Source organism: Taudactylus pleione, unplaced genomic scaffold (assembly GCF_031769625.1).
Source record: "Taudactylus pleione unplaced genomic scaffold, aTauple2 ptg000726l, whole genome shotgun sequence".
Taxonomy (NCBI): Eukaryota; Metazoa; Chordata; class Amphibia; order Anura; family Myobatrachidae; genus Taudactylus; species Taudactylus pleione.
Genome location: NW_028285128.1, coordinates 4057150 through 4082488, shown reverse-complemented (window position 1 = coordinate 4082488; position 25339 = coordinate 4057150). Strand labels below are relative to the sequence as shown.

The following is a 25339-nucleotide window of genomic DNA, read 5'->3' as shown; positions in this document are numbered from 1 at the left end:
AAATAAATAGCGGAGATGACGTATGATGCGAGCGGCCAGGGGGCGTTTTTTATAAAAAAACGTCCGCATGTTTTGTTCGCTCGTTCAGACATAGAGGCGTCAACAGACCGCAAAGAGCGAACAGTCAATTTAAATATCCAGCCCCTTTTTCTGGACGAGCGAGCGCAAATAGCGTCCGGCTCTGAATCAGGCCCTCAGGGCCTGATGCAGAGATGGATGCTATTCCGATGTCCCTACAGTTTCAGCGATTATCGGTGATCTGTGCGTTTAAGAGTCACACTGTGCATGTGCCACGATGGTCTCAGAGGATTTATCAGATGAGGAGGTAACAGGGTAGTGGCAGCTCAAATGCAGGCATGTCGCAACTGTTTGTGATCATGTATCCAATCAAAATGCTCAGGAGCCTCAATTCAGACTGAAATTCTGTGCGACCATAGGGTAACTCAGGAAACCGATTATCGACTGATCTGCGGCCAATGCTGCGTCTTTATATGCAGTCTCTTGGATTTGCAAAGTCGCCAGTGGGTGTCTCAATACAAATCCTGGCGGCTGTGACATTTGCATATTTTTGCACAGCTGCTCTGTACAAATTCACTGCAGCGGCAGCAGCATATGCGTCCATCTCTGATTTAGGCCCTCAGTTTTGCAGCCATGCTGCTATATCTCAGCATTTCCCGTCATGGGATGGAGCACTTTATAAGGGGGCTTTGCCAGTGTCAGACTGGAACATGAACTGCTGAAGGGAGAAATGCAATGGGTGTGGCCAGACAGTGGCGGATCTGGGGGCAGGTAAGCAGATGCGACCCCGGTCAGTGGGACCCATGGACAGATGATGGTTGTTCAGTGTGTATGAACAACCATCATCTGCAGATATATCTGTGAAGGGGCATACACACGAGATGATATCTTTGCACGATAATGATATTGTTCATATCGTTCCGTGTGTATGCAGTGAACGACCAACGATGCGCGGTCCCGCTGGACGATAACGATATCTTTGGTGGTCCATACATGCAGACCAATCTGACGATATCGTCATGAATTGCTTGTTCAGAGATATGGCAGGATGACAGTGTGTACACCCAATATCGTTTGTCCTGCACTACAGAAAGTTCAAGGAAAATCTTTCACCGATATCGTTCATACAGCACATCATCCCATGTGTATGTGGCTTAAGGCAGGGCTTAAAGTGGTCCTGGAGAGGTGGTGGAACTCATCTCCCCACTGCCTGCTCCCCCCAGCCCCCATGCTAGGCAGAGCTACTGAGAGGCCAGAACAACTGCTCTACACACACACACATTCTGTTGTATATAGGAAACTTTAAAGTGAATGGCCAGGGGCCAGAATCTTTGGGGGCTTTGTTAGCACTCCTGCCATCAGCTGAGTCTACAATGTTAGGTCACTTAAAGAGAAAACAAAAAATGCTCTATATCGTCAGTGTAACTCTTAATTATTTTTTAGCCGTGCCTCTGAGTTTTTTTATGGGGTCCCCACAAACAAGCCTATGTTACTTGGGTGCCCCATGTTTTTTTGCATACACTATGTATCGCCTTTGCTTTCTCTGTAGTGAGGGACCTCTAAAGATATTGAGCCTCCCTAGGCAGACAGTGGGCCTTATTCAGACCAGGTTGCAAGTGCTGAGCGCTCACAACCGGGTCGTTGTTTGCCCAATGGGCATGTGCACGTCAGAGCCGGCTCCGAAGTGCGCATGTGCGAGACCCGGCTAGCGACGGGCGCTCCGTCGCTACGGGTCTCGCACCAAAGGGGGCGAGCTGTCGATGGTGAGTGACAGCTCGCCCCATTTGGGAGGCGGGCAGGGGGAGTGGCCGGCCAAACTGAGGCGTTCCCGACGGAACCCTTGCCATTTGGGGGCGGCCCCACTGACATCAGCAATGATGTCAGTGGGGAGCTTCGTGCTCGATCAGAGCAGGAAGCTCCCTGGGGCTTGCGCTTGCCGAGACCCAACCTTAAGGTCTCGTCGCAAGCCCCGACAAGACCATCGCGACCATCACCCTGGTCAGTCGCTAAGCTGTGGGTGGTAATCCACAACTTAGCTAGCGACCAGGAGGCCGCACTAAAAAAACGAAGTGGCCGCCCTCATTCAGAGAGAGCGATCAATTCTTGCGACCGCCTCTGAATGAGGGCCAGTGTTTTGAGCCAGTATTCAGTATGCATATAAAAGAACACGTACGGTAGCCACCGTTTTGGGTAGGAATAATGTTTCAACTTCATACAATACATAGTAATGTATGTTTTGGGGTAAGGCAAAATGTAAACATCTCTGAACAAACATCCTGGGGAGACATCTTCCTATATCTCTCCAACGTCATCCCTCTGCATCTCTACAGTGCCACTTTCCTTGCTACTCATCAGTACCACCCCCCTGCATCTCACCAGCTTCATCCGCCTTGTGTCTAACCAGCTTTATCCCCCCTGCATTTCACCAGCTTCATCCCCCCTGCTTCTCTCCAACGCCATCCCTCACCGTCTCTTTAGAACCTCTTCTTGCATCTCAGCAGTGCCATCCTCGTGTCTTCACTCCAACACCATACCCCCTTGTGTCCTCCCAGCAGCTCCATACCCGTGTCCCTCACCATCAGCTCCCTGCCCCTGCTGCTCCTGTGTCTTTTCTCCCACCAGCAGCTTATATCACCCCCCCCTCCCACAATGTTCCCTCTAGCGGTAGCAGCCGCTCCCTGCCCGTGTCTCCCCTCCCACCAACAACTTACCCCCCCGAGTCCCTCTAGCAGCAGCTCCATGACCCTGTCTCCTCTCCCGCCAGCAACTTATCTCCCTGTGTCCCTCTAGCAGCAACTCCCTGTCCCTGTCTCCTCTCCCTCCAGCAGCTTATCCCCCCCTCCCATGTCGATGTTTGGCTGTGCGCATGCGCTGCGGCCGCACTACGCGTGCGCAAGCCCCGGAGCGAGAGAAATTATCTCGCTCCATGGCTCACTACAAAAGGGGCGGCTGTCGATGTTGATCGACAGCTTGACCCGTTTTGTAGGCGTGGTGGGTGGGTGACTTCACAAACGGAGGCGTTCCCAAGCAAACGCCTGCCGTTTGTGGGCGGCCCCACTGACATCACCAGTGATGTCAGTGGGAGAGCTTCCGGCTCTATTAGAGCCGAAAGCTCTCTGGGGCTTGCGGCAGACGAGACCCTACCACAAGGGTCTCGTTGCAAGCCCTGATGGTCGCGATGGTCTTGACTAGGGGTGTGCACTGGCCACTTTTCGTGTTTTGGTTTTGGATCTGGATCTTTCTTCATGTTTTGGATCTGGATTGGTTTTGCCAAAACCACCCTTCCGTGTTTTGGGTTCTGGGTTTTGGATCTGTATTTTTTTGAAAAAAAGCATAAAAACCACAAAAAATCAGTTTGTGGGTTTTTCTGCTCCTATGCTATTATTAACCTCAATAACCTTAATTTCCACTCATTTCCAGTCTATTCTGAACACGTCACACCTCACAATAGTGTTTTTATGTCCAAAAGGTTGCACCGAGGTAGCTGGATGACTATGCTAAGCGACACGAGTGGGCGGCACAAACACGTGGCCCATCTAGGAGTGACACTGCAGTGGCAGACAGGATGGCAGTTTGAAAAACTAGGCCCCAAACAGTACATAATGCAAAGAAAAAAAAGAGGTGCAAGATGGAATTGTCCTTGGGCCCTCCCACCCACCCTTATGTTGTATAAACAGGACATGCACACTTTAACAAACCAATCATTTCAGCGCCAGGGTCTGCCACATGACTGTGGATGAAATGATTGGTTCGTTTGGGCCCCCACAAAGGTGAGGCGGCTCCGTCGTGCGCATGCGCGAGACCCGGATAGCAACGGGCAATCCGTCACTCCAGGTCTCGTACCAAAGGGGGCGTGCTGTCGATGTTGAGTGACAGCACGCCCCCTTTGGTGGGTGGGCCGGGGGGGTGGCTGCCCAGACGGAGGCGTTCCCATGTGAACACCTCCGTTTGGGGGCGGCCTCACTGACATCACGAGTGATGTCAGTGGGAGAGATTTCGACTGTTAGAGCCGAAATCTCTCTGGGACTTGCGGCAACGAGATCCTACCACAAGGGTCTCGTCGCAATCCCGATGGTCGTGATGGTCTTGACCATCGTGACCATCTTCCTGGCCGCTCGCTATAGCTGTGGGTGGTCACCCACAGCAATGCGAGCGGCCAGGAGGCCGTTCTAAAAAAAAAAAAGACCGACCCTGATTCAGAGCGATCGCTCTGTCAGAGCGTCCGGCTCTGAATCGGGGCCTCTGTTACTCTATTACATTTTGGCATAACAGAGCACGGGTTTCTAGAGCAACGATCCAGCAAACAACATCAAGCTCCCAGAGTGCCGGGTTGATCTTAGAAGCCAGCTATCGGTGGACGCGGCTCTCTATACCGCCACAGCAGGATCCATTAAGCACAAGACGGGTCATTCTTACCTGAGCTACAGGTAATACTCTTGCTGCTATACATCGACCCCCTACAACGGGTTTTCTGCTCAACCAGCAGATAATATGCACGCTGCTATTAACTTCCACTGGAACTTTTCTTTATAGGAACATTTAAATTGCTCCTAACTGTTCCAGTGGCTCAATTCCGGGACTTTTCAATATACACTTGTAGCATATTCTTCTCTGGACTTGTATCTAGTGCTTTTTATTCAATACATAGCTGATATTGGATTTTGATACATGCTCTATTGATTTTGTTGCTTATTAAATACTTTATGTAATTGTAAATGATTTGAGTGAATTCAATTGTTACTTTCAGACTCTGCGGTTGTTATTTTTCAAAATCTATTTGTGTTGAAGCGAGAGTGACTTCCTCACACAACTGCATGGTACTAGAGCTTTTAAAGGTACGTACACCTTAGACGACTCCCAAAAGTCGTCAACGATTTCCCTTGAACTCCCCCGGCAACTCCCCTGCACTCCCAGACAAACGATATTTGGAATAAACTGTCTAATCTGACAAACGATCTGACCAACAACCTTAATGGCACGTATCCACTACACGAGAAAAATGAGCGATTGAACGATTACGACGTCGTAATCGTTCAATTGCTCGTTAATCGTGCAGTAATTATGCTGGCTACGACCAGCTGGCGTGCTCCCGCTGGTCGTTGTAGGCATTTGTCATCGCCTGTACATACAGGCCAACCTGACGAGATCGTCAGGTTGTGCATGTTCGGGGATGAGGGAGGGTGCCTGCACTGAATGACATATCGTTCAGTGTGCGCACATTGGACCTGATTCAGAACCGTTCGCTAGATGCGTACGCTTGCTCCCAGCATATGCAAATACGGCTAAGTGACGGCAAGGCATGCGATCGCACGGCAAGGCATAAGCAAGCCCACTGTCTCGTCGTGCAATGGCGGTGTGAATGCAGACGCCCACCAGCCTGTCTTTAGACGCCCACTAGCGCAAATCATCTTCTGGAAGTGTATGCAACCATCGGTACATCGGGTTCCATCGGAAGTGAAAGCAGCGCTTGAGGTTGACTATACCCTACCACAAGCACTGCGAGCACTTCAGTGTATAGTTCAACCAGATGATGTGTACTATGACGCTGGCTGTTAATTATGCACGCCTCTGAAACGACGTTAAGATGATCAGGCAAGTCTGCGTTCGCACCTCCACTCTCCCGTTTCCAGTGGCCTGCCCGTTACCACCCACAAATGGCTTGACCTGTTACTCATTCAGCTGGGCTGTTTCTGTTGGGCGAGCGAATGCTTTCCGATCGCTCGGCCTAGTTCGCGCACTACGATGCATACGCATTGCAAAACATTGCTCGCTCCAAGCGATCGCTTGCTAGCGAACGGGTCTGAATCAGGCCCATTGTCCACTGCACAGGATGATGAACGATTACAATGTTGTAATCGTAGTCGCTCCACTCTCGTGTAGTGGATATGCACCTTAAATCTTGTTAACGAGATTGGCAGATCTTGCCTGCTGTAGGCAAGATCTGAAGATGCCGTATACAACCTGCGGAGACGCGCATCGGCATTATCGTGAGTAGACACTCACGATTTGGACATATTTTAACTCTTCAGCGCCTGGGCCATTTATTTTTCAGATATCACCCTATCATTGCCTCCCAACAGTCCCTATTTAGGTGGCATAGTCCCAAGTTGAGGACTTTGCACTGATTCAGGTACATCTCAGGTCAGGGGTATATCCAGCAGTTTGGTGCACTTTCGATGCCAAGTATTGTAGGTGTTTTTGGAGTGGAAGAAATGTGGTTTTTGTGAGACGCATCAGACAGATATGATAATTAGCCTGGTGGCCTGCAGACAGATATGATAATTAGCCTGGTGGCCCGCACACAGATACAGTACACACAGACCACGAGCGTCGCAGACATGGATGGGTGCTCACTGCTTATCGTATGCGCGACATGGCAGAATGAGACAACGCCCTCCCCCTGACGTGCTAGCTCCGCCCCGCGACATGTCAGCAGCTCAGACAGAACGCAGCTCCGCCCCCCTGGCTCTCTGACACTACACAATCGCGCCGCCCTCAGAGTGACGCCTCCCAGTCTGAGACGCCGCTATGACACGTCCCTTCTCGGCTACCGTCCTGTGGTTGCCGCGGTGACCAGCTGGGGCTGGCTCCGGGCCCGGTAACGGAGCCATGTACCCCATTACCGGGAATGGGAGCCTGACCTCAGGCACCGACCCCACAGGCTCAGCCCCGGGCTGTGGCAATGGAGCCCTCATGGGCACTTTTGGCATCTTCTTGCAGGGCCTTCTGGCGGTGATGGCCTTCAGCATCCTTATGTGTGAGTATCCCAGTACTCTCTTTATGGCATAGCCCTGTCAGTGTAGAGCATGTGCGGTGTATGGGTGTCAGTTATAGTTAGGACTATATATGTGTGTGGAGCAGTGAGTGTTACATGATCACTGGTCCCCTCTGCTATGTATTGTGTAGATGGCTGTGTACAGCTGTGCAGATCTCTACCCTCAGGCATATACTGCTACTTAGTGTGGGTGGTGCTGTTGTCTCCCCCCATATATGCAGAGTAACATTACCTGCACTGTTACATGCATGGCTTTTCATACACGTATTATCATTTATTTATATATCGCCAGCATATTCCTGCTGCACTTTACAACAGGGAGTAAAATAAGACTTGGTAATAACATACAGACAAAGGGGTAGGAGGTTCCTTGTAGCATGCTGACAATCTATAATACTTCTTCAGCCTCCATCTGTAGTTGAAATCTTGTATTTATTGTAGTGGAACCAATTATTATTGATTTATAATGTGACACGTTTAAATTGTTTTATTCTGCGGTGACATTTTGGGAATTGTATGTTATCACTTAAAAGTGGCAGTGGGGAATGCAGAACATACTTAAACCAAAGCACCTACCAGGCAAACAATATATGTGTGGAAGTTCCTGATCTTGAGAGCTTACAATCTAGTGATCACTCCGAGTCTACGTACTCATGCTTGGAATTGAATATAGAGATGTTGAAGCACAATGAGATGTCTTGTAGCATGCCTATTGTTATATACTGTGAAACATTGGTAGCATGTGTGAAATGCTGGCTTACTAGCAGAATTCTCTTTGACAAGACTGCCAAAACCTTTATTCCTACGTAAGATGCATCTTTTTAATACTGTAGATGTTGTTATTGCTGTTATTTACAGTTATGACTACTTTCTGCTAGCAGTAAGGGTGTAGCCCTGCAAACTGAGCTACGTTGCAACTTTGCCCTGTTCAGTGGTTGTAAAAACAGCTGCTGGTTGCTTGTTAAAAGGGATCTGTGCAGAGATATTCGTACAACTGGGAACTTATGTTTCCATGAGATCTCATTATTTTGTGTTACTTCATTAATGTAAAAGTTTTGGACACTGAATGCTTTGGTTTTCTACTGACCCGTGTTTTGCAATTACCCACTTTGGGGAGGGGGGGGCGGCTGTATGCCTGCTGCTGTAGTATTCTTGAGGTCTTTGAATTATTAAAACCTTGGAAATGTTAGCTTTTACCTTGGTTCTTTACTAGGTAATATAATCTTTATAACCCAGCTATCTGGATCACTGCTCTCTTTTCTGACAAGAGGGGGAAACAGACAATCAACAGCGGCTGAACCTATTATTATTACCAGTTATTTATATAACGCACAAATATTCTGCAGCGTTTTATATTTGGCCATTCACATCAGTCCCCTGCACAAATGGAGCCGTGGTGGTAATCGAACACAAGACCTCAGTGCTGTGAGGCAGTAATGCTAACCTTTACACCATGGGTCTTCAACCTTTGGCCCTCCAGCTGCTGTGGAACTACAGTTCCCAGGATGCCTTGCCACAGTTTTAGCATTCTGTTATATCAAAACGCTGGGATGTGTAGTTCCACAGCAGCTGGAGGGCCAAAGGTTGAAGACCCCTGCTTTACACCATTCATGCTACCATAATCGTTGTAAATATGCATCTTACACATATATTCTCATTACAAAGAAGTGTTCTTGAATTTGGAAGTTTTTATAATGAAAGATCCACATATTAAAGAAATATATTTTTGCTTCTTTATGTAAATAGACAAATTTGTGTTTCCAGGACTTCACCCAACAGCTTATACATACCATATATCATATTATAATCAAGTTTAGAAGTATTTTGTATTAGTGATTTTTACCTATCCAATTATGTTGTTTAGATAGCCCATTTTGTATTTTCTTATTAAAGCTTACACTGTGAAGATGTTATTGCTCTTGTAATTATATTTATCACATTAGTTTGTGTTTGGAGGAATTGGTTCACAATATGCAGTACATAATTACATGCAGGCAGGGAAAAGTTCCTTTCTGAATGAGGTTCCATGATAAATGTCTTTAATGTAACCGGCATTCCACACCCGAACATATGTCGTGTGTTCCATTGCTACTATATTACAAAATCTATGGGGGCGATTCTATTGTTTTGCGCGCCCCCTGCTGGGCATTTATATTAATAGAAGCCCGATGGAGCAATTCAATTGTTTTTCCGTTCGGGCGTCCGTTAGTATTTAATACGCCTAAAACCAGCGGGTTTAGTTGCCCAAAGAGGCTAAACCCGACCTAAAGAAGTTAGGATGCCCAAAACAACGGACTTTGCCCATATTTCTTCTTGCATCTTATGGAGGCTGCGAGAAGAAATGTCCCCCCACAGCTTTAGGCATCCGAACAGAGCAACATTTGAAATGCTTCGTAGGGCATCCTATTCATATAGATGCCCAGCGGGGGCATCCAAAGCAATGGATTTGCATCCTTATGAGTCTTGTGCATCAGACAGAGTTTTCAAAAATTCCAAAGAAAAAGTTGACTGTAGTGAATTTTACTCTGGTGTATATATTCTACCAATGAAGTATTTAAGACTTGGACACCAGGAACAAAATTTTTTTTATTGAAACAACAGTTCGCGTACTTAAATGTATGCAAATGTCCCATGTATCACACAGAGAATCGTCCTGAAAATGAAAATTCAGATTTGGACATTTATTTTAAAATGTTTCTTACATTGAGAAATGGGTCTGGTATATGAAGCAGTGGTAACCTCCTTTTTTTTCGCCAGAGAAAGGGGTTATCACAGTTTTCTCCTACTTAGCAACAGGGTTACAGCAGAGAAATTCTTTTAATTCTCTTGCGGCCCCTATATTTTTGCTTTTATCGCACTCGCACAGCATGCAATGTGGACTACGTTGTATGCGTAATTTAACAAGCTGCAGACAATAAAACTTTTCACCACTAAGTAACACCATCTTCCACTGGCTGCGCATTTTACGGTACCATTCGCCTGCAGTGCTAGGCCGCTGTTGAAATGAGGCACCCCAGATAGCTAAATAGCGGCGCTTCTAAAATCTGTCTTGCAGCAAAAAACGGTGATATAGATATTCATTTAGTGAGAGGTCCTACATAAACAGACCCCTAAAAGATGTTGAAAGCTAGCTTATTTATGGATATCCTGCTATAGGGTTGAGTATGATGTATCGGCAGTCATAATGTCTACATTCATCATGTCGACCTGGTCATCACGCTGATGTTGACCATGTCAACGTTCATTTTGTAGACAGTAATGAAATGTCGACACATCCCTGGTGACTTGCCTGCTCCCAAAGGCTGCAGCGGCTTCTTCCAGGTCCCAGCGGTCATGCGACCACCCCCCTCAGCATAACCCACCAGCAGCCTTATCATAATGTCAACATTCTGACAATGTAGACATTTCACATGTTGACACTTTTCATGTCGACATCTTAACTGACGACATTTTGACTAAATTTCCCTGCCATACCAATAGTGTTATACAGTATATCCCTGAGGTTTGTCTACGCTGTAAACCTAGCAGGCCTTTACAAAGCAGACCCATCCAGTTGTTTTAGCAGTGACCTTTTCACTGAGTACAAATGGTAAATAACAGGAAACTGACAGAGCAAACAAAACTTGCTTACAATGAAATTCCACTGTAAATATAAGTATGATGACTATCCGAATGTTATTCGTAAATTAACTTGTGTACAAAACATATTTATTTTTCTCCAGTGTCTTTTAAGTTGTGTTTGTTTTTAAGTATAAGTTAGAATAGCAAAGATTCATTGGGACAAATTTTTAAGTCTAGCCAGCTTAAGTGTAATGCTGGGTATTCACTGCACAGATATATATATCTGTAGATGATGGTCGTACATATACACTGAACGACCATCATCTTCCAGGCAGCCGTGGCTCCCGCTGGCTGGGGGACGCACCTCGACCCCCTCCCCGCGGCTGATATCTGCAAATATATCTGTCCATCGGCTGTGCAGCCGATGCGATATATCTGTGAATGACGCCTTTCAGACATATCGTTGGTACACACTGGCCGACAGACACCCAATATATTGGCTGTTCAATTGATCGGCCAATATATCTGCCAGTGTGTACCCAGCTTAAGGCCTATAGATTGTAAGCTTGCGAGCAGGGCCTTCCTATCTATATATCTGTCTGTTATTATCCAGTTTTGTTCTATTAATGCTTACAATTGTAAAGCGCAACGGAATATGCTGCGCTATATAAGAAACTGTTAATAAATAAATAATAAATAAAATAAGATTTGTGGGTCTACCTTCCCTCCACCCTGCAAAGTATGGCACTATAGTGCTTTGTACATAAATAGTAATTCTGGGCAGGGTTCTCATGACTCCTGCAGGAGTGATAGCTGCAAGAAGGAATTGGTGGTGTTCAGGCTGACACTCTCAGAATTTTACCAGAGGAGGATCGGAGTTGCAACACTGCAGATCCTTTTAATAGCATTGCCTGGATTGGAATTCATCCGGAAGGCATGATCCTTCTATTGTGACCCAGCAGCATAAGGACTGGTGTGAATTCCTGGAGCTTAATTTGACTTGAAGTTGGAAGATGAGTGCTGGAAGTACACTAAATGGACAAAAGTATGTAGACACCTGAACATCATACCAATCTCATTCCAAAACCATGGACATTGGTCTCATCCCCCTTCCCCTTGTGTTGCTGTGTTCTGTGTTCTAAGAAGGCTTTCCAGTAGACTTTGGAACATGGCTGCAGAGATTTGCATTAATTTAGCCTCAAGAGCATATATGAGGTTGAGCAATGATTTTGGGTGACCAGGCCTGGTGTTCCTATTCATTCTAATAGTGTTCTATGGAGTTGAGGTCAGGACTCTGTGCAGGACAGTTATGTTCTTCCAAACCCAATTCTGCAAAAGATTTTTTTTTTATAAACCTCATTGTGCGCAGGAACATTGTCATGCTGAAACAGGAAAAGGTTTTCCACAAAACTGATGCCGCAAAGTTGGAAGCACACAATTCTCTAGAATATCATTTTATGCGGTAGCATTAAGATTGCCCTTCACTGGAACTAAGGACCCAGACCATTATTCCTCCTATGCCAAACTTTACAGTTTGCAGTACACATTTGGGGCAGTAAGTTTTCTCCTGGCATCTGCCAAACCCAAATGTATCTATTAGATCAGGGGTGGGGAACCTTTTTTCTGCCGAGGGCTATTTTAATATATATATAACAATATTCGCGGGCCCGGTGCAGGCCACGTCCCCTCCGTGTGATGTCACACGGGCACAGGGCCACAATCGCCAGTGATTACAGCAATGCCTAGAGCATCCTGAGGATGCTCCGGGGAGCTTTAAGGGCAGCAGTGTGACCGTCTGAATCGTCCTAAGGATGCTCCAGGTGGCACTGCTGCATATATTCTGCCTGCAGGGTGCCATTATAGGCACCCTGCTATCCAGATGAGGCTAGCAGACAAAATCTCCAAAGGCAAGACCAAATGATTCTGGGGGCCTTATACGGCCCCTGGGTCTGATGTTCCCCATCCCTGTATTAGATAGACAGTTGGTGAAATATGATTTGCCAGTCTGTAGTCCAACTGTGGTGTGCTTCACACCATTCCAACTGATGTTTGGCATTATGCGCAGTAACCTGAGGCTTGTGTGCAGCTGCTTAGCTATGAAAACCCAATTCATGAAGCTCCCAATGAAGTTATTGCTCGGATGTTACTTCTAGGAGTAGTTTGGATCTCTGTAGTGAGTGTTGCAATCGACGTGAAATTTGTGTGTTTCATCACTTAGTGGTACCATTCTGTCAACTTGTGTTGCTCCCAAATGTCACCAATTCACGTTAATGGCACTTATAGTTGCCCATTGCACTCTAGCAGGGCATAAATTTGATAAAGTGACTTGAATAGGTGGCATCGTATGATTGTACTATGTTGCAGGTCACTAATGCTGGGTACACATTATATACAGATATATCTGCAGATTGTTGTTCGTACAGACTGAACAACCATCATCTGTGTCTGCCCGCAGGTCCCGGCGACCAGGGGGTGTGTCGGGGGCATGTCCCGGCGGGCAGGGGCATCTCCCGCCCCCCTTTTCACGGCTGCTGCTATGTGTATACGGGCGGTCTGCTGACCACACGTACACACCTACCGATGGTCATATATGTCTGCAGACATATCTGCCCATCGGCTGTGCAGCACAGCCAATGCGATATGTCGGTTAATGCCAGCATTCACCGACATATTGCGGGTACACACTGCCCGACGGCCAGCAGCAGATACATTGGCCGATCAATTGATTGGCCAATGTATCTGTTAGTGTGTACCCAGCTTAAGCTCTTCAGTGCAATTCATTCTATTGCTGATGTTTGTATATGGAGATTGCATGGCTGAATGCTTGATTTCAATCACCTATTACCAAAGAGGGTGGCTGAAATGACCAAGTACACAAATTAGAAGAGGTGTTTACATACTTTTAAGATGGGTACACACTGACAGATACTGTATATTGGCTGATAAATTGATTGGCCAATATATCTGCTGCCCGTCGGCCATAGTCTACCCGCAATATGTCTGTGAACAGCGTTGTTCAGACATATCTCCTTGGCTGTGCTGCACAGCCGATAGACAGATAAATCTGCAGACCGCCCGTACACATTCAGCGGCAGCTGCGAGGAGGGGGCCTGCCCCCCGGCCAGTGGGACCCGCCACCTCCTACACACTGAACACAGATGATGGTTGTTCAGTGTGTAGGAACAACCATCATCTGCAGATCACTCGATCTGCAGACATATCTATTTAGTATGTACCCAACTTTAACCTTGTAGTAGATTGAACAGGAGATTTAAAGATAACATCTCCAGGCCAGAGTTAATAGCACTAGGGCAGAGAACGGATATAAGAGAATTCACCAATACTGGTTTACTCATTTTGCCAGTGTTTTGTGTAAAACTGTACAGAAAGGGACATTAAGTCCAGGTAAAGTGTGTACAATATCATAACCTTAAAGTAGTGGTTTGTGTGTAACGGCTCTTCTAAGAGCTTCTGTGCAACAGACCTCTTCACCATCCCTGTGCACAGCAAATGTGAGCTAAAACTCTAATCCATCGTCAGTTGAGTCCAGCGTCCTGTCTACTACCTAACAGTTCTGAAAGTAAAGCTAAGGACACACTATCCAATCAATGCTGCCGATCTGATAAACGCTTCGATCACACAGGGCAATTATCGGATTGGCGTGCACCTGTACACTGAGCAATTTCTTCCTCAGGCTGTAGTAGCTTTACACCTTGTTTGTGCCCATATTCGCAGGTGTATTAAATGATGCTTGTTTAATAAATAAATTAATAAGGAAGGTGGGATTCCACCGAAACAGCTGTCGGGCGGAAGGTGGTATCTGCTTTTATACCAAGCCTCCCCTTGGACATGATGAGTATCATGATAATCCACTGTTTTATCATCATACTTGCTGTGAACAATATGCTGCTATTTTTTTTCCCCAATATAAGCACTTTTTGGAACTTCTATATGGTGGCGTGCTGGTCTCTCTCTGGCTGCTATGAGTGAGCTGGAAGCTGGATGATCAGATTACTTATATGTGATTGCAGCACCCAAATGCAATGTAAAATGTGTGCAGCTTTTATATATATATATATATATATATATATATATATATATATATATTTATTATACAAAGTCTCCAGGTCCGGCACTCCAGATAATAAACCAAATCCTGCAGGGGTGCCCTCACATAGGGATAAATAGAAACAAGAAGGTGCAGCACTCCCCTCTCAATAAATCAAGCAGAGACCAAAGGATCAATAGAACGTTTCAGTACTTTTAGTACTATCTTCAACCATATACATATACATGTGTGTATATATATATATATATATATAAATTAAATAAAGAAGTACTTGATTTGATAGTGAAATATGTTATTGCAATGTTACTGTACCCTGATCCAAGTGCTGCAATTAATTTTTCCACCAGACGGATCTGTAGAGACAGGATGAGTGTATTTCGATGCAACCTTACTCTGAAAAGTGTCCAATGACTTACCAACCTACTGATGGTGTACAATTTGCTTTTCAGTGAAACGTTTAAGAGAGCCACAGCACGAGCGACGTCCTTGGAGAATATGGTAGGTTTTGGATTATTTATATGCAGCACTATAGTCTTTATGCAAATAATGTTGACTGCAGTCAGGTGTGATTGTTTTGTTGTGATGATAACATATTACAAGAAGAAACAATAATAGCTAGAACGTTCAATATCATAGGGAAATTTGCACTCTATAAAGAGTGTTCCATTAATGAGTAGTAAAACATACACACTATTGTTACCATCCATGGGAAATGCCAGACTAGATTCCAACAAGGTAAAACTGTATATCATAAATAATCTTCAGTGACCTGCTACATCTGTCCTGCAGAACTCCTAAAATAAATGATGGTTTCTTTTAGGCTTATTTTGATCTTTGCATCCCTCAGACATGGAAATATCCATTTAATTTTGAACATGTAGGGGTGTAATCAATTGTTTATCACGACCGCAGCTCCCACCAGAAATGACCCGGTACTGTTCAATTGCTTCTGAATAGTTTCTGCTTGCAACCTCCTGATGTGCGAGCAGAAATCTGCCCAAAGTAGGGCTTTTGGGTGCCTTAACCTCATCGCCGGCTTATAACAAATGAGCATGTGTTACAAAATGGTAAAACAGGGCTCGACAAATCTCGGGGCCAGGTCGCCATTGCTACTAGATTTTGCTGCCTGGCTACTAGATTTTGCAGTGAGGGAGGAAGCAGATCCTCATCAGCTCCGGCAGAGATTCATGCCTATAGTATTGCGATGTTCATATCATGCACAGAAGTGCATGTGCTGAGTGTCGCCTGCGGTGACTGCTGTGCCTCTGTCCCGGGCTGCACTGATGACTCCTCTCCATCCTGGCCTGCTCTGACCCATGCTGTCTGACTCAGTCTACGCTGATGCTCCTGTACGTCCCGGCTGTCTAATGTCTCCTATCTCCGGCTGCATAGAGCTCTCCGGTAGTAGGGTCTATGCGTGGCCAGGGGTTGTGGAGCGGCTTCAGAGGGATAGTGGTGTGACCATGAGGGAGGGGGGGTGGGGGTTGTTGTACTTTCTGGCACCATTTTATGTGAATTGTGGTCCATTACTACTGGCGGGTGGAGAGGGGAGCTGTGCAGAGCAGTGTGGGGGCCTCCGTTTTACTGTATCCATTCAACTGTGACCATTTTGTGGACTAGTATAGTGTGTATAACAGTTGCATAACACACAGAGCTGTGCTTCTCACTCACTCCTGTAATTTTTTGGGGAGTACAGTGGTCTGGCTCCTACACTTTCATCCTGGCTCCTAGATTTTAAAAAAATGTGTCAAACCCTGTGGTAAAACAAATGTGTAAAACAATTACCTCATAATGATGTCGTCAAGGTGGTTTATGTAAATGTAGCAATTGGTGATGCAAAAAAGACGACATCACTGAAAAGCATATACAGTATACAAGAACACACCAGACCTGCATCTGTAAGATATTGCTGTGATCTAGAAACAAATACATATAAATATTACATTGATCTACCAACAACAGCAGCAAACCTTTTGGGTTTGGTCGTCCCGCTGCTTATTGGAGTCTTGTGACTGTTGGTGCAGCAATGTTAATAAACCTTGTCCACGTTCTGCAATGTTTTGTACTATGTCACTTGTTTTATTCCTTGCTTTGTTCATACTGTTTCTGTTCATGTACTTTGTAAGGCACTGTGGTCCCTTTTGTCGCCAAATAAATAAAAGATGATTATTATCTTTCAGTTTCATGTCCTTGTTTGTCTCGTGATCCCATCACTGTTTGTGTATTGCTATTAGTGTCCTTATAATATTGCCCAAACATGCAATAATTATGTTTTAAAAGGAACGATTGGCTTTATATTCTATTAAATACATTTTCAATTGTATTAAACACAATTTTGTTTTTGAAAAACATCAAATTAAGAATAATTGCTTTTACACTATAAATTTTTAGATATTTCTTGCAAGATTAACATAGAAACGTAGATATGCTTTCAACAGCTTAAAATCCTCCACTTTTCCTTCTGGCCAGTGATATTACTTTACATGCACAGGGCGCTGAGACAATATGATGTAAGTTATAGAGGGGAGGGCGAATGGAAAGAGTACATATTTTCTGGACTAAAAGCATTTTTAATGGTTTCAAATGAGGGGGGAGCCCAGGGGAACTGATAAAAAGTGCACTTTGCGATCGAATGCGTCTTTTGCAGACTACTTATTCACATAGTTTCCAGTCATACAATCTGAAAGAAGCGAGCCCATCCTAAGTATTTCTATATTCATGGCAGTGTCTGTTTACAGCAGCAAAATGGAGCTCTGCTAGGTTACCAGTAGAAAATGCTGAGCTCATTCATCATCACTGCTGTTATGACAGAGCAGGATTTCTCTTGGGGCTTTCCTATTGTATGTTTTATAGTGGACAAGGGCCCTGCATCTATCCAACATGGGATCTGGTCAAAATACAGACAGTCGGGATGCAGTGCTTAGATTGCCGGTGCCGGAATCCCAACACCTGTCAGAATCCTGGCGCCGGCATCCCAATGGTAAATACTGGGGTTAGGGGTTAGGCACTGGGAGGAGATTAGGTTTAGGCACTGGGGAGGGAGGGTTAGGGAGACAGGGAGGGTTAGGGAGACAGGGAGGGTTAGGATGCTGACTGGCAAGTGTCTGTATCCTAACCCTGTTGGGATGCCGGTGTCTGGATTCTGACCGCTGGGATCCCGAGCGCTGGCATCCCATACCCAACCCATGTTTAACTGCTGGAATCGGAATGCAAATCTGTTGGAGGGTTAAATGTGTTACTATTTTAATGCATAGAATATAAGAATAGCTATTAAGAACAGCTTCTGATATCCAGAATATATATGGGAGTTGAAGGAAGTACTACTAGGCAAAGACCATTATCATGAACAAAAACGGAAACAATGCTACAAAACCTGGTCCTGTCTCAGTATTTGAGTGTAAGTAATTATAGAGTAGGATTATTAATTATTTTTTTGCAGTCAAACTTTATTAACTACACATAATCACAGAAGTCCTCAAAGACCACATTATTTGGCAAAAAAATGACAAATAGGTACAATTTTCAACTTTTCCAAAAATACAACTTAACCGCAAAAAAAAAAAAAGGAAGAAATAATTTTTTTACTTATTTCTTTGGCTTTTTAAAAAAAAAAAAAAACGAGAGAAAATATTTTTTTCATGCTTGCAGTATACCTCCTTCAATCGCCTGAGCTTCATCTGTACAGAAAACCACCTCATTGACCTCTGGTCTATTCTATTCAGCAAGAACCCGTTGTAATTTATATTTGAGTTCCTCAAGTGATAGTGGTCTGTGATTCTTCCTGTTTGTATACAGCTGCATTCTTACACTTTCTCTTCCTTGTGCAGGTTCCTGGATACGTCCAAACAAGCTATTGGAATGCTGTTCATTCACTTTGCAAATGTCTACTTATCAAATCTAACAGGGGAGGAGGACCCATGTTCACTGTAAGACTTCTGCAATATCTTTATATGTGTGTCTGTCCGTGCAGCCGTCCATTAGCTGTTTCCGTGTATATCTCTATTGGCAGATTGTGGTAGTTGTAGCTGTAATCTCGGCCATATTACCAAAGTGCAGAATGTCTGCATACAAATGAAGGCTCTCAGCTTTAGACCCACCCACCCTCCCAGTGTGCACATTTCCAACCAGTTGCTGGCAATTTGGCTGAATGATTTACCTACTTCACATTTTGTTTAATATTAGATGGTAGATCATAAACCTTGAGGGACCATATGAGCAATACCTTTTAAAATGCAGGTGGGCTTACGTTATAATTTTTTTTTTTTTTTTCTACTTCAGGGTCCATAGGGTATCCACAGGATACCTTGGGGGTATAGGTTATGACGTCAGGCACGGACACCACAGAGTTAAATTTTCAGCCTCCCAGGATGCACCAGGGTCCCTCTCCTATACTCCCCCAAGCCAAGGCAATTCAGTTTCGTGGGTGTCCAGCCAGAGGTCGGTTCACATTCACAGAGGGGGCTGTAATAGCCCCAGGAGATTTCTTCAGAGTGCAGCTGTGGCTGCACAAGATGAGCCTTACAGCATGGACAGTCAGTACTGACGTCCATGCTGTTGCTCCTACACCCCGCCGGTACCAGAACGCCGGTACCGATCCGGGGATGATGGTAGGTAGCTGGGGTCACAGCTAGCGGTGACCCCGGCTACCTGGACTGTGGCCGGATGTACGGGGGACAAGGTAAGCGGCGGGGTCCTGCGGTGGGACACCCGCCGGTGACAGTCCTTTTTGGTCCCCAGGCAAGGGACTCCCTGGGGATCGACTGCGCGTGGGGCCAGGTACTGATCCTGCGCCTTCCACTAGACCACCAGGGACAGCGGACCGCAGCATGTGCGGTACAGCGCGGCGTCCCAGGGGTTAATAGCAGGCCAGGGGAGAACGCCTTCCCTGTCTCACAGCCGGCGTCTCCCCTGCTGCACAGTGCCATTCCACAGCGGTCAGAGCGGGCTGTGTCAGCGCTCCTCCCCCGGGCCCGCCTCCTCTCTGCTCCTCGGTGGCCATTTTCTCTCTGCATGTGCTGGGGATGGCAAACGCTGCTGGAAGCTGATTGCGGTCCGGGTCCCCCGCATACCTCTCCTTCAATTAAGGTCAGTGTATGCAGCACTGTTTCCTACCAGGCTCTGGTCTGTGTAGTTGATCGCAGTGCTTGTAATGCAGGATGTTCTCTGTGCATTGTATGTGACTTAAATGCTAGCGCTGTTTGCCTGTACTTTCATTTCTGACTGTCAGCCATTTTCCTATCCCTGTTCTTCTTCTGCTACAGCCCTTGCGGTGCGCTGTTGCAGGGTGTTTATTACCTCACAGTAAACGTGTTTTTTCTGTGTGGGAAGTCACATACGCTCCGTTCACACTCCTCATGTCGGAAAGTGAACGAGGATATCCTCTTCCAGCTATAATGTACTGATATAATGTGCAGTTAGCGGAGGGATATGTAGACGCTGAGGGTTTATGGAGGGCATGTTGTATAATATATCATGCCCCATTTCTGTCACTGTGCCTACACAAAAAGGGACCGCCCTCGGCTGGCTAAGATGCTTACAGCCCTTGTGGGCAACGCTCCCTGTGTTTCCCCATAGGGGTTATCGCAGCGAGTGGTGGTCTCATCACATGCCGGGGTCCCTGGGCAGTTGATGGTACCCCAGTGTATCCTTTTTTCGCTCCTCCCAGGTCTCTCAGGAGCCTGTGTGGGTGAATTTATTGTCCAAATGGTATAGCACCTGATGGACGTTTTACAGGGGGAGTCACCATTTCGGCCTTCTAAACGGCCTTTCAGGTCTCAGACGGCTAAGGATCATGACGTCTGATGACGGTGACATTATTGACTTTTTCAGACACGAGCCCCTTAGTGCAGAGGAGGCGTAGTCTGGGTCTAAAGTTTATATACCTGGCCTTATACGGGCAGTCCGTGCGGCTTTGGTTATTACATATCCCCCGTGGCTAAATCCAAATATGCCTTCTTTAAGGATAAGAGTGTTGCCACTGTAATTCCTCTATCTGGTCGGGTGGATCATTTAGAGGAGGCGTAGAAAATCTGGGTGAGCGGTTGCAGCCTCAAAAACGGTTGACCTTTTGCATACCCCTTTGCGGATAATTACTTTTCCGAATGGGAGGTACCTTTACGGGTAGATTCTCATGTTACACGCCTAGTGAGGAGTGCTACGCTGCCCATGCCCTCCAGGTCCTCCTTGAAGGAGATTACAGATTGCAAGGTGCAAATATATCTAAAATCCAATTATTCCCTTGCTGGAGGGGCGTCCAGGCCGCTATGGCCGTGTGCTGGGGGGCCAGAGCCATGGAGCGCTGGGTAGGTAACTGGATCTCTGCACACTGACTCTCCAGCAGAGCAGGTGAATAGTGGCAGATTCTCAGAGACTTAGCCACGTTCATATTGAGACAGTCTTACATATAGCCTGCTCCTTTCCAGAATCTCCTCGGCAGCAGTAGCGGCTCGCCGCTCCCTGTGGTTGAGCTCTTGGAAAGCGGAAGCAGATTCCATTTGGAATGCTTTGCCTTTTACGGGACAGGTCCTGTTTGGCCCTCATCTGGACACAATTGTGGCCCTGCAGGCAGCAGCTTCGTTTGCGTGTCTGCCATCGGCTACAGTCCCATCGGGGTCTGAGGCTTCGTCTTTTCGGCCCTGTGAGGCATGGGTAAGTCTAAAATACAGCTTTCCAAGACAGTCAGTAGCCAGGAAATCTGTTCAGCCATTAGAACAGGCTTGGAGTACAAGACGTCCTACTCCCAAGTTGGACTATAAGCCTTCAGCCTCACGGGATGGGCCTCCTCTCGGGGGACCCCAGAGTTGGAGCCTGGCTTCTCCAGTTCGCCCAGTGCTGGTGTCTGACCACCACGGACACTGGGGGTAAGAGAAGTATTTTCTTGAAGGTATGTCCTCTCCTCCCGGTAAAGGCCTCCCAGCCGGTTTTTCATTACAGGTCTTCTGTCAATTCAAGACAAGGCCCTGTAGTTTTTGAGGGGGTTATAACTCCTGCCTGGAGCATAGAGTGTAGTACCTATTCCGTTGCCCCAAAGGGGAACGGGGTATTACTCCATCCTCTTTCTGGTACAGAAACCCAATGGGTCTTACCAGGACATCCTCAACCTCGAATCCTTCAACAAATTCTTAAGGGTTCCTCGGTTCAGGAGGGGGACCCTGCATTCCATCATTCAATGGAGTCTGGGAATTTTGTGGTGTCGTTGGATATATTCAGGGTGACTACCTGAATATCCCTATTTTCTTAGCACACCAGTGTTTTCCTCAGGTTTGCAGTGGTCGATAAGCATTTCCAGTTTCTGGCATTGCCCCTTGGTCTGGCCTCCGCGCCTCACGGTTTAACAGGGGTCCACTTGTTAGCCTATCCGGGTGGCCTCCTGTTGTTACCAGGGTCTCCAGAGATATTGTCCGTTGCAGATGGCACTGAAGTATCTGTGTTACTACGTTATGGCTGACTAATAAACTGGAAATGGTCCTCTCTGATTCCTCACAGAGGATGCTCCATATCCCAACATCTGAGGATCTTTGTGATTGAGGAAAAGATCTCTGCATTACAGGCAAAGGTACGCAGTTGCCTGCAGAGTCGCCGAGTGTCTATTCACTCGGCAATGTGGTTCCTGGGTTCCAGGGTGTCGCTGTTCGACATGGTGGAGAGTACCCAGTTTCACTCTGAACCTCTAGAAAAAAAAAAATTGATACTCTCCGGATGGGATGGGTTGCCACATAGGATAAAGTCAATAGTGCTTTCCCCGGAGGTTTGTCTCTCTCTGGCCTGGTGGCTGCGGAAAGCTCACCTAAACAAGGGGCATCCCCTTTGGGATTGCGGACAGGGTCCTTCTGACGAAGGACCCAGTATCCGTGGCTGGGAAGCATTGACTGGTCCACACTTGTTCCAGGGCAGGTGGACACCAGCAGATTATGCGCTTCCCATAAACATCTGAGAACTCTGAGCAGTATTCAAGGTTCTCCAGCATGCAGGACAGGTCCTCCACGGAAATACCGTGCAGGTACAGTCTGACAACGCCATCATGATGGCTTATGTAAACCACCTAGGAGGTTCCCAAAGTCAGGCGACACTAACAGTGGTGTCCCGAATTCTGGTTTGGGTGGAAGGCTATATCCCTGCCATCATCGGCAGTGTTCATTCAGGAATCCTCACATGGAAAGCAGGCTTTCTTAGCCGTCAAGACGTGCATTCAGGGAAATGTCCGCTTCATCCGGAGGTGTTCAATCTTCTGGTGAACAAGTGGAGCCTTTCAGAGATGAGACTCTTCTGGTAGATGTATGTAGGTCCAATGGACCTTCCAAGTTGTGTACCTCGTCCCTCCATTATCCCTTCTTCCTCCAGTAATAGCAGGAAGAAGGCACGCTCCTGCTGATAGCTCCAGCGTGGGCCAAACGGCACTATTACTCAGATCTTCGGAGCCTCTCAGTTAACACTCCGAAGCTGTTGCCTCTACGCCCGGACCTGTTGTCCTGGCTGATACCCAGACCTGGGTTGTCTGTCCTTGACGGTGTGGTGGTGGAGACTGCCCTCTTAAGGTCTAGGGGTTTTCCAGCTCTATAGTTAACAGGGGCTCTGTCCATGCTAAGAGCTCGGAAGCTTTTATCTGCAAGAATTTACCATCAGGTATGGCATACTTTCAGTTGTGTCGCCCTAGAGGCTGTGCGCCTCGGGTATTCCGGATATCCAGAGTGTTGGCTTTCCTACAGGTGGGCTTAGATAACTGTCTTCGCCTTGCTTACCTGAGGGTGCAGGTTTCTTCCCTGTTCGTATGGTTTCATCGTACGATTGCTACTCTTCCTGAGGTCCGCACCTTTGTGCAAGGTGTACGTTATATTCAGCATCCCTTTGTTCCACAGTTGGCTCCTTGGGATTTGGCTGTGGTCCTTAGGGCTCGCCGAGGACCGCCATTTGATCCACTGGGCTCAGTGGATTTCAAATCCCTTTTTTCTCTTCTTTCCTAGGAACAGGGCAGTGTTTCGCACTTGCCCTGGTTTTTTACCTACAGTGGTGTCTAGTTTCCTCATCAATGAGGAATTATAGTACCGGTCTTTACTTCCCCAGTCCTGTCTGCTGGTGTGGCCTCTTTGGATGTGGTACGGGCTCTACGAATGTAAGTTGACCATACCAGTCCATTTAGGAAATCAGACTCTCGGTTTTGTCCTTTCTGGTTTCCATAAAAAGGGTTGGCCTGCCACTACGCTAACTTTGGCAGGTTGGATTCACAGGTCTTCCTGTTCCATCCTCTATTAAAGCTCTTCCACTAGGTCTGTGGGTCCTTCGTGGGCAGCTCGACGTGGCGCCTCAGCGGTGATTGGCAGCCACGTGGTCATCTGTCCATATTTTTGTAAGGTATTATGCTTTTGATACCTTCGCCTCTCAGGATGCTTCCTTCGGGCGGCGGATTCTCCTTACAGCACAGGAGCGTCCCCACCCTTAAAGGATACTGCTTTGGGACATCCCCAAGGTATCCTGTGGATATCCTATGGACCCTGAAGTAGAAAATGAGATATGGTAAGAACTTACCCTTGTTATCTCTATTTCTATGAAGTCCATAGGGTTCCACAGGACTCCCGCCCTGTCGCACCTGTACTGCAGATGGGCTTTGATCTGGTCACCGGTTTCTCCGTCTCCTTCTGGTGAGAATGTGATTCTTGTGGGTTCCAGACTTTCTTCTCTCTCTTTGTTCTCCTCCGGCCTATGGCTTGTTACGAAACTGAATTGCCTTGGCTTGGGGGTGGGGTATAGGAGAGGGGACCCTGGTGCATCCTGGGAGGCTGAAAATTTAACTCTGTGGTGTCTGTGCCTGACGTCATCACCTATATCCCCAAGGTATCCTGTGGAACCCTATGGACTACGTAGAAATAGAGATAACAAGGGTAAGTTCTTACCATATCTCCTATTATCTTACTAAAATGTCTTAGACTGGTGTTTCGATATCAAAATGTGGAAATGATAAAATCCGTACATGACCTGCAGGCTCCCAAATACTGTCCCCACAGATAATTTTTTTTTTTTTCAGCTCCTACACAGACAGAGAGTGGATGCAGGACTACTCTTTAATGTGTTCAGGAGACTGTTCCTGCCCGAACAGTACGCCTTTGCACTTATACAGGGGGAGGGATCTCTGCCCTCCAGCCTGACACCGCCCTGCACTGTGAAGGGCCCGAGTTGCACCACCTGGCGCCTTGGGGCGGGAGGGCGTGCCAGGCAGTAAGTTGTGCGGGGACGTGGTGCATTGGGGTGGGGTGGGAAGTGCCGGATGGTAGGCTGTTGCTTGCCAGGCAGTGTGCCCGCAAAAAATCAGCCTGGGGAGAACACTTCCCATAATAATTAGAAAGTGGTGCACAAAATGCTGTTCAGTCTTACTATAAGTTGTGGGATTTGAAAATGTAAAGTGGGAGCTTGTTTAGTTTACCATTTATTTAATTAAAGTTATGGTCACACATGAGTTTTCAGTACAGTTTTATATCTGGCTATCCATTCAATACAATTACATAAAGAAACAGATACTGTGAAGTGTCTGGCTCAGGAGTGATGCCACCCACAGTGGTCATGAATAGGACTATATTCATTGTCCCAGTGTATCAGTAGCAGGTGATTTTGTTGATGCACAAGCTGTATTGTTTTTGTTTCTGCATACTTTCTGACTGTGCTTGGAACAATTCAATTGTTTAGCCAGTTGTTGGCAGGTATGCGTAAACAGTACCATTGTTTTAATGTGTTCTTTGTTTTACAGATATCTACACATTGCATAAAGTAATGGTTTGTATTCTTTTTGTTTGACAGGTACCTAATTAACTTTCTCCTGGATGCTACACTCGGTATGTTACTTATCTATGCAGGGGTCCGAGTGGTCAGCTGTGTTGTGGAGTGGCGGCAGTGGGAATCTTTGCGGTTTGGAGAATATGGTACATAAA

At 46.5% G+C, this 25339-nt stretch overlaps 1 protein-coding gene across 2 annotated transcripts in view; it reads left to right on the top strand.

The window, feature by feature from the left end:
• The first annotated feature begins 6496 nt into the window (after positions 1-6496).
• The window catches only part of STIMATE (STIM activating enhancer), a 59943-nt gene continuing 41100 nt past the window's right edge, over positions 6497-25339 (top strand). The window contains exons 1-4 of one of the 2 annotated variants that reach the window (XM_088456939.1): positions 6497-6775; positions 14873-14921; positions 18251-18349; positions 25209-25330. In XM_088456939.1, the coding sequence (XP_088313065.1) occupies positions 6628-6775; positions 14873-14921; positions 18251-18349; positions 25209-25330 (418 nt within the window). In that variant the 5' untranslated portion in view covers positions 6497-6627. The remainder of the gene's footprint in view (positions 6776-14872; positions 14922-18250; positions 18350-25208; positions 25331-25339) is intronic. The other variant, XM_088456941.1, reaches the window with a different exon arrangement.